This window comes from Carcharodon carcharias, chromosome 21, assembly GCF_017639515.1.
Source record: "Carcharodon carcharias isolate sCarCar2 chromosome 21, sCarCar2.pri, whole genome shotgun sequence".
Classification (NCBI taxonomy): domain Eukaryota; kingdom Metazoa; phylum Chordata; class Chondrichthyes; order Lamniformes; family Lamnidae; genus Carcharodon; species Carcharodon carcharias.
In genome coordinates this window covers 9,026,010-9,036,627 of record NC_054487.1, presented here as the reverse complement: position 1 = coordinate 9,036,627, position 10,618 = coordinate 9,026,010, and the positions used below count along the sequence as shown (strand labels likewise).

Genomic DNA, 10,618 nt, shown 5'->3' with positions numbered 1-10,618 from the left:
CGTCCTTTATCCGTTATGTAACATGGTGCAGTACTAAAGTGTGACTAACTTTTTGAAGATGGGTCCACAATAATTTTTCACAAGTTTCTTCCAGGAATCACTTGTCCTCTGAATTACAGCTACTTTTACACTGGTGGATAGGTTCCAGGAGACCAGGGTTCAAACTGAGTGCAATGATATAGGAGCACTCTATTTCTTGCTGCTAAATTTTGGAAGGCCGGGCCAAAGGGAAACTTGGGCTCCATAACTCTGAACTCCACTCATGGGGGACACAACTTTGGGCCCTAGGTCTCAAAGATGCAGGTCACAGCTTGTTCATATTACTGCTTGCTGGTGGTGAAAATTATATGACAATCTAACATGATTAGTGTACAAATATAATTCAAATCTCACCCAGTTTTTGTCCATTTTGCTGTCCATTATCTCATCCTCCAACATTTCAGTCAGCTGGCAGATGAGCAAATCACAATCTGAACGCTCAACTTACTCTCAGAAATATGATGCATAATGGTTCACATTACGATTTTATATTCAATTTTATTTCAGTAAAAATGCATATTGTATATTAATGTTTACCATTACAATAGTTTGACACAATAATCAATGTCAGTTACTAAAAAGCATCTATATGTAGATATTCCATTTTTACATATAACATGTTCTGACTTGTAAAAGCCATGTCATACCAGAGGTTTCAATCTGAAAGCATTAAAATAATTAACACTCAAGCTAATGAAATAGTGGCTCATGAAGTTATCACTTGAGGCAAGAATTCAAATATCAAGGATGAAACTAAAAAGCATTTTTATCTGCCTCCTTTTGTTTTTAAGAAGTGCACTTAATGCCCATCATGTCCATCTTTTGTTACCCAAGATTAGCAAGGCATTTCACTATATAAATCAAATGTTTTCCTGAGTTATTTTCAAGAGCCTGCCATGTCAGGCAAAATTAGCTGTGGGTTTTCTTTATTCTAGTCAAATTAAGCACATTTACAATTAGCTTCATATATGCAGACTATGAAACTAAAGAGCTTGTATTCAATTAACAGCAGAGTCAAACAAACATTTTTAAATAAGAAAAAGCTAAAGTTAGCTGAATTCCAGACTAAGAAGCCAAATATAAATAGTTCTCAACTTAACTCTGTTGTAGCTTAACAATCCAATTAAAACTATGTCAATGAAGTTGAGTTCAGAGTTAGAATTCTATAAAAGTTGCAACTTCCAAGCCTGCTGTTCTAACATTGGCAACGTATACGTGGGCAATAAACACTGCAACACAAGTAATGGCAAAAGCAGGTTTCCAATAACAGGACACACGTTCAGTTTAGGGGGAGATGGAAGACGGGAAAGGATAATCAATAACTTAAGTGGCGAAGCTGTGTAAAGCAAGAGAGATCACAGCAATATTCAATGTAACGAAAAGTTGAATTAATCCAGTTGTTTTCACATTGTCATTATTGTTAAATTCTGTTGTGCCTGCAAATGTAATAATAAACTACTTCTGGAGTCTCCTCTGAAATTTAAGTAAATTGCTTGTGCAAAATTGTTGCTGCCTTGCCTATGAAATCACTGCACTCCAAAGTAATTGTGCGAATCTGATATTACTACATGATATACACCATACAAATCCAAGTCACATTTCTGAGCTACTAACATAACCCAATTTTACGCCATAAACTGAATAATTAGTTTTCATAAAATGTTAATTCCCAGAAAGACTTCAAAAAAAATTTGGCTGGTGGCAAGACTGACCTACAAAACTCTTGTCTTATCTATTAACTGACTGTTAAGAGACAATGAATACATTTCAATGCATCCAAGATGGTGATTATCTGTTACCATTTAAAATGAAGGAGATTACATTTTTACTGCAATAGCAGCTGTAAAACAATTTTCACTGACTTGCATTAATATGGGTAGCAAATTATTTATTGAGCTTTGCATCTGCATATTACAGGTGCAAGTTCATCTGCCATATAGGCTAACTGCATTTAGATTCACCATTACTCTACACACTGAGCAATGATTCCATTTATGCAATGATGAAAAAAATTGTTCATTAAAAGAATAAATGTGATATTTTATCTAGTACGTATTTACTACTGGCAAGATTGCAACTGACTAAAATGAACAATTTTAAGTTGCTCAGTTTCTACCAATGATCAGGCAAGCAATCAACTCAAAGCATTAATATTTCATACTTTTATACATGGTCTAGTGACCCTAACTGATCTTCATATTGGAGCAAAAAAAATACGTAATATGGTGTATTATTCAAGGCCTGATTGTCAAAAACATATAACACACTCCTGCATTTATTTTGCAACACACAAGCACATTTCATAACGAAAAGCACATCATGCAGATTGTCGACAATTCTCGTAAATCTTCACATGACAGAATAACATTCCTTTCTCTGTAAACAGTGCCTTCCACTAAATAAATTCTTCAATTTAAGGTAAATTGGTGCTCAAGTATGAGATAATGATTACATTCAAAGAAGTCATTCTTGAGGTTTCAGGTGCAGATACAGTGCTTGGTGTGAGCTCTTTCACTTCTGTATGTCACCTCAGTATTTTAAGATTCTCCAGACCTTTATTTAGGTTTTGTGAAAACTCAAGTCCCTGCCGTTCAAGACAAAAAAAAACTCTCAGGAGAAAATAAAGCCTTTACAGTAATTTTACAGATCACCTCCCTCTCGAAATGTTGTCCTGTAAAGTTCTTAGACTCTTCAGCAACTGTTGTGTAAAAACCTGATGGATCCTTCCACAATATGTATTTGTAGTTTTCTGCAGTTCTTTTTCAAGTGGATGCAGGAGTGAACGGATGGGATCTTCCCCAAAAGGGTACTGCAGAGATTGCAAGACAACATACAAAGCACTAATGAATTAGTTACATTTGAAGTAAAAACATACATTTCAGTTTGTTTGAAAAGCAAAACTTAATGCGGTCTTCAAATACCAGATTTTTAATTTTTCTTTCAAGGGATGTGGACATCACTGCCTAGGCCTGCATTTTTATTTCCTATCCCTAATTACCCTTGAGAAGGTGGTATTGAGCCGCCTTCATGAACCACTGTGTTCCTTGTGGTGTAGGTACACCCACAGTGCTGTTTGGGAGGGAGTTCCAGGATTTGACCCATTTCCCAGACAGTGAAGGAATGGTGATATAATTAGACCGTAGAATCATAGAAGAGTTACAGCACAGAAAGAGGCTATTCAGCCCATCATGTCTGTGCCGGCCAAACAAGAAAAACTAAAAAAAAACCAAGCTGCCCATTTTAATCCCACCTTCCAGCACATGGTCCGTAGCCTTACAGATTACAGCACTTTAGGTGCAGATCCAGGTACTTTTTAAATGAATTGAGGGTTTCTGGATCCACCACCAAACCAGGCAACGAATTCCAAACACACACCACCCTATGGGTGAAGAAGTCTTTCCTCATGGCTCCTCCAATCCTACCAATCACCTTAAATCTGTGTCCCCTGGTAATTGACCTCTCTGCTAGGGGAAACAGGGCATCCCTGTCTATTCTATCGAGGCCCCTCAATCTTCTACAGCTCAATCAGGTCACCCCTCAGCCTCCTCATTTCCAAGGTAAACAATCCCAGACTATTCAATCTTTCCTCAGAGCTGCAATTTTCAAGCCCTGGCAACATTCTTGTAAATCTCCTCTGTACAATTATGTCCTCTCGGTAATGTGGCAACCAGAACTGTACACAAAATTCCAGCTGTGGCCTAACCAGATTTTATACATTCCATCATTACGTCTCTGCTTTTATATTCTGTACCTTGTCCAGTAAAGGAAAGCATTCCATATGCTTCCTTTACCACCTTATCCACCTGTCCTGCCACCTTCAGGGGCCTGTGGACATGCAGAACAAGGTCTCTCACTTCCTCAACCCTCCCAATATCCTTCTGTTTGTTGTGTATTCCCTAGCTTTGTTTGCCCTCCCCAAATGCATTACCTCACACTTCTCTGGGTTGAATTCCAACTGCCACTTTTCTGCCCACTCAACCAAACCATCAATATAATTCTGGACACAACAGTTATCCTTTTCACTATCAACTACATGGCCAATTTTTGTGTTCCAAGTCAGGATGGTGTGTGGCTTGGAGGAGAGCTTGCACATGGTGGTTTTTCCATGCATCTGCTGCCCTCGTCCTTCTAGATGGTAGAAGTCACGGGTTTAGGAGGTGCTGTCAAAGAAGCCTTGGTGAGTTGCTGCAGTGCATCATGTACACCATTGCCACTGTGTTTCGGTGATGTAGGCAGTGGATGTTGGAGGTAATGGATGGGGTGCCAATCAAGCAGCTGCTTTGTCCTAGATGGTGTCAAACTTCTTGGATGTTGTTGGAGCTGCACACTTCCAGACAAGTGGAGAGTATTCCATCACACTCCTGACTTGTGCCTTGTAGATGGTGGACACGCTTTGGGAAATCAGGAGGTGCGTTGCTCTCTGCAGAATTCCCAGCCTCTGATCTGCTCATGTAGCTACAATATTTATATGGCTGGTCCAGTTTCTGGTCAATGGTAACACTGAACAATGACCTGCCTTTCAGATACATCTCAGGTTTTCAGGAATTAAAATGAAGGCAAATATACATTTTAGAGATCAATGGAAGGATAACCTCACAATAACCATTTACAGTTTATTATTTTCCAGCTTCTTGTGGTCAATGAAATAAATGGATGTTCCCGTACACCACTTCATAAAATGTGGTAATGAGCTGTTACAAAGCACTGCCACCCATTATACTGTCTACAATTTGATTCATTGTGCTTCACTGGCAACATCACTGACAAGGATATAGTAAAAGATCTTTTGAAAGTTAATGTACACCACATCAACTGCATTAACTTTATCAACCCTCTTTGTTACCTCATCAAAAAACTCAAATCAAGAAAAATTAATACAATTTGCCTTTAACAAATCCGTGCTAGTTTTTCTTAATTAATCCACACTTGTCCAAGTAACAGTTGATTTTGTCCCGGATTATTATTTCTAAAACCATCAAGGTTAAACTGACTGTGCTGTAAATGCTGAGTTTATCTTTGCACTGTTTTTTGAACAAGCATGTAGCATTTACAATTCTCCAATCCTCTGGCACTTGTTATCTATGGAGGATTGGACAATTGTCAGTACCTCTGCAATTTCCATCCTTCTTATCCTCAGCATTCATATGCATCCCATTCAATCCTAGTGATTTATCAACTTTAAGTACAGCCATCTTTCATTCCCTTTCCCTCTCCTCTGCCCTACCATTTTTCCCAAAAACTACTGTCCTCTTTTTCCCTCTTCCCCTTATTTAATTCTGTCCTATCTGTCCTTACAACACTTCTTTACTTAACTCTGTGCCTGTTATGCTGCTGCTTTTGGAGGCTCCAGCTATGGGCAGGCAGATGAAGGAAAATAAGAACCAGCAAGAGCAGGTAAGCACCTCTGACCAAACAGACTGGAAAGCAGGAGAATGTGGACCTCTGAATAAAGTGGGAGGGAGAAGTCTGAGCTGCTGAAGTACATAAGGAGCAAATTGGATGCTAAAGCAGCACTGGAAATGGAAAGGAATTGGTTGCTGAACATCAGAAGTGGCAGTAATGGAATGAATTTACCCGCCCAAATAAAGTATTTCTGCATGAACCACAGGTGAGGAACAGGTTCAGGTGACGCCTTCTATGCTTAAATGGTATATCAACACCAGATCACACATTAAGATTGAACATGGTCAAGGTGCAGGAAGACTCCTGACGCTCCAGCAAGTCATCATCTTCAGGGATTGGGGAAGGGTTGGATATTAAAATAAAGACAGAACTTCCAGTATATACTTTAGTTTGAAACAGATCAAGGTTTCATGATGGAGTTGACAGCAGAGTATATCAAATAACAATTTAAATCTTGCAAAAGCTGTTTCCGCTCAACTCTGTACCACTGCTTTGTTTTGCATTTATGGATGATAGTGTACCAAACTTTTCCCAAAAATTTGGCAATTTCACATGTAAGACAAATTTGAAATTACATCACCATGTTTATGAGTCATTAATCAACATAAAACAGAAGGATTTCTTGGGCCTCACTTCCAATTTTGGATTTGTAACAAGATAAAGTAACAAGGGTAACACAAGCAGTAGAATTTTATTTCTTTGTCAATCATAACCTTAACAACTTGAGGGAAGAAAACAACTTCAATGTGGTGGCTGGAAGATTATAATAGTGATAAGTTATATGAAAGTCTCTGGTAGATGTAAAGAAACAATAGCCTTTGAGTTAGATTGTGTGAATATTAGTTTACAAGCTGAGTGCTCCAAAGGAAATTGCTTGTTTAATAAAGTCGCCAAACCATTTATTTTAAACAGGTTCATGCATCCTTTAAAATAGTCCACAAAAGAAAATATCTTTGTATCAAAATTACTCTGCAAACATTTAAAGGCCAATCTATCTAATAGGTGAAAAACTTTCCAGAGCTTCACACTCACATTTTAAATATTACAGAATTTAACATGAACTTCTATATCGTACCTGAAATATTAAAAGGAAGAAAGGCAGTGATTTGCATATCACAGAAAAATGCAAAAATTTAGATCCACAGCAATTGACCTTATGACAAACAAACACAGAGTTTATGATCCCAATCTTTGCACAATATCAACCAGTATTTGTCAGTTAGACTTTATAGCCTTAAAGGGATAAAATCTACACTTTTGCAGCAGAATAATTCATTGCATTTTATATGGTGTAATATTCCTGTCTCAATAAAGCATCATCATGAATGAGTAGGATCATTAGAAATTTTTATTCAATAACATAAATTTATATTTTATACACCTTAGGCAATAAATCCACTGCAGATTATTAGGATTATATGATAAGTTTATGTAAGTCTTGTATTGTGAAAACCATGGGAAAAAATATTTTCAAGCTCTTCAAAAATAAAGTCTTTTATGTTTTTAGTGTATTGACCTTAATGCCAGCACACACACAATACAAAACAAGATCATCAAGGAAATTGCAACAACTGATGAAAGCAGTTTGTATATACTGTTTTTATGATACTCACAGGACCATAGGCTGCAATCAAAGTTTTATAGCAATACACTTCTGCTGTGATCAATACAGTCTCAACTCCCAAACAGCAGATATCTTAATTTCTATTGTGGAAATCTCTGTCAATGAAAAGCTGGCTGTCTGATATTGATTTTTCAAATATAAATTTTAACTTAACTTTAGACATCCTCCACTTGAAAGTCCAAAAGGCATTGAATGTCAAGCAAGGTCATGCATTCAATGATTTTAGAAGTTTATTTTGATTACTCAACATTATCAGAACAGCCTGTCAGAAGGATTGTGTGCGTTCACATGGGTGGACTTCCCAACCATTTGATATATTTATGCAGTGTTACACAAAGTGGCCTGAATTTTCCTGTCGGCGATTTGGGGGCGGGGCCCGCTCGCCGACAGAAAAGTGACGCGGGGATGACGTCGGGAGGAACCCCCGACATCATCCTGGTCCCTTTAAATTTTTAGGAAGGCAGGTGGACAGCAAAATCAGCCGACCTGTCAATGGCCAATTGAGGCCATTGACAGGTTAATTAAGATAATTATAAAGACCTGCCCGTCCAACCTTAAGGCTAGCGGGCAGGCCAGGAGCCCCAGCGGGCTTCTGATAATACATGAAACCACATCCACTGGCGGGATGAGGTTTTATGTCCGTTTTTAAAAAGTCTAATAAAGTTTATGTCCTTTTTATTAACATGTCCCATCTCGTGTCACATGAGGGGGACATGTTAGTAATTTTTAAATTTTTCTATTTTTTGACTTTTCTTACCTGTCACTAATCTCCCTGAGACAGGACTTTGCATCCCTTCCCCCCCAGCACAGGAAGCGCATGACACTTCCTGTTGGTCAGCAGCGGGCCCCATTTCGGTGGCAGGGGTCGGCTGTCTGCCCGCCATCCGACGGCAAAATTCTGCCCAGTATATAGAACCTACTGGTGCAGCTAAAACCAAAGCTCAGCATGATCACTAATGCCAGTCACACAGATAACATTGGTGGGTACCTGGAGTACTTCAAAAACCTCCTTCTTGGGACATGGGGCAGAAGCTTGCCGTCAGTGTGCGAGGGCAGGCCCGACACACCAAAGCGTAAAGTGATGCCAGATGATGTCGGGGTGTGCGCCATCACGATGCTTCATTCGGTAGGCTCGCACCGGATTTGGCTGCGCGCCTGCCAAACTGTCAATGGCCTATTAAGGCCATTAAGAAAGCAATTTACCTTATTAACAATGCTGCCTGTCCAACCTTAAGGTTGGGGGGGCAGGCGAAGAGCCCAAATGGCCGTTCCGTTTTCCAGGAAATTTCATCCACGGGCAGGATGAGGTTTCCTGAAGGTTTTATAAAATTAATAAATTTTGTAAACTTCACAAACATGTCCTAGCTCATGTGACACTAAAGTAAATTTTTAACCTCATTTTAAAAAAACTTTTATTATCTACTTAGGTCTCCCAAAGGTAGCTCCGTGCAGCCCCATTGGGCCAATTGAAGGGGCCCCGCTCAATATTTTATTTATACTTGCCTCTTGATCCCCACCTGCCTTGGAAGTGCCTATCTCTGTTGGTGGAGCTGGCGAGGCTTCAGCGTGCCAACCCTGTGATTGCTGCCTGCAACATCAGAAGCCCACCTGCCCTCTTTAATTGGACGATTAGTTGCCTCCAGGAAAATTTCAAGCTGGTCCGAGTGTCGACAACTGCAAGTTTGGAATTCCATTTGGTCCTGACATCAGGATCTCAAAACCAGTGGTAAAATTTAACCCTATGACTCCTAGCCTGTCCAGCCTGGGGAAATAATATTTCAGTATCTATCCTGTCAAGCTCTCTAAGAATGTTATACGTTACAAGGAAATCACCTTCCATTCTTCTCATCCCAGGAAACAAGCCAACGAACCTTGCTTGCACCATCCCTAAGACAAGTATATCCTTCCTTAGGCTAGTAAACCAAAACTGTACAAAGTATTCCATTTGTTGTCTCACCAAAGCTCTACATAATTGTAGCAAGCCTTACAACTGTGCAATGGTGGCCTAACACCATTTTACCATGGAGTATTGTGCTCTGGGCACCAGAAGCCTGTGCATGAGCACTGGAAGCCTATGCATGAGCACTAACCTGGCGCGATACAACTCAAATTGCTGATGCCACATCAAGATACCTAATTTCGAACACCCATGTGCAGACAGTGAATTTTCAAGCTACTCTGCAAACAACAAGCACTAAACTACAAAATAGGCCTTGCATTAGCTTTCCAGAAAAGGCCAGACACCCAAATCGCAAGTAATTTTTAAGGTCTTCTGCTATTGCAAAGTGTCTGGCAGTACTCTGGAGTGCTTTTGGAAGTAATGTGGTGAGTTCCTGGATTTGCCAAGGAGTGCTGCTACAGGTTGGTCAGAGGAGTAGGTGATCTGCCCACAGAAAGGTTGTACAGCTATGATAACAGTAATGTCAGTGCTTCTGGGTACACAGCACAGCAGGGAGATGGAGCAGTGAAGAGAAAGCAAGCTTGAAATGCCCTTGTCTCAGTCCTCTGCACCAGAACTCCAGTGAACTGGCAAACCAACCTTCTTTTCCCCTAGTCTGGCTGAAGTGCACTTGTGCCTGGATGACTCACTATGTACTGATCCCTACTCTATACCTGCCTCCAAGGTAGGTGGGGTGGCAGTATCTGAACTGGTGGCTGCAAGTGTCAGGTCAAGTCATGGGGCTACTTCACTAGTTGTTGCTCTCTCTCTCCCTCATTGGTCTATTGTGACTGGACAGGTAGAAATCCTTGGATGTTTGAAAACGGGAAATCAGAAGTGGAAGATTGGTGTGAGGAACGCAAGTGGCTCGTGGTCACATCATCAGCAGTCCGCTCATCAAGCCAGATAGCAGAATGGGGATGTGCTGGGACTTGAGAAGGGGAATAAGGCAGGAACATAAGGTCACCCTCAATGTTCTTGGTGACACTAGATGCCACGGGTTCTGTCGCAGTCAACTGCATGACGCTGAGAACAATTTCCTCCGTAGGGGGTGCAAGCATACTCTGCTTCCTCCTGTTGTGTGCCACCTTGTCCTGCAAGAGAGGATCAGAATGTCAGTGATTGTGTATCGCTGTGATTGGATGATGTGCGTGTCATAGCTGAATAGCTGGAGGTATGTGAAAGCAGAGAGGTGAGTGTGAGGCTGGCAGCATTATTAGGTATGCGAGCGTGAAGTAATGTATCGGAATATTAAGCATGAGTGCTGGGGCAGTAGTGTATTGAACAGTGTGAGAGGTTTGTGCTGTGAATGAATAGGAGATGTCATGTGAGGATGGATTTACTGACATTGGCCACCCTCGTTATGTTACTACATGTCTTTCGACTTTGCTGCCAAGTATGCAGGTCCAGACTCCCAAGAGCTGACCTTTCTGGCCACCTGCTCCCTTTCCCTTTTGGGGGTGCGCTGTGGTGTCTCTTCTCCTATCTACCTCCACATTAATCACACTGGAAGCCTCTCTCTGCTCTGATGTTCCACTTTCTATGCTTTACATTCCAGCAACATTATTCAGTGCCTTTAAGAGGGACAGACTGCCTCACATGCATCACGTACT

General features: G+C 40.5%; 1 protein-coding gene across 4 annotated transcripts in view; it reads right to left on the bottom strand.

Annotated features, from left to right (window-relative positions):
* Positions 1–521: 521 nt before the first annotated feature.
* The window catches only part of gxylt1b (glucoside xylosyltransferase 1b), a 114,726-nt gene continuing 104,629 nt past the window's right edge, over positions 522–10,618 (bottom strand). For 3 of the 4 annotated variants that reach the window (XM_041216385.1, XM_041216387.1, XM_041216388.1), the window contains one exon: positions 522–2,848. In XM_041216385.1, coding sequence (XP_041072319.1) covers positions 2,687–2,848 — 162 coding nt within the window. In that variant the 3' untranslated portion in view covers positions 522–2,686. Of the gene's footprint in view, positions 2,880–10,618 lie in introns of all 4 variants that reach the window. The other variant, XM_041216386.1, reaches the window with a different exon arrangement.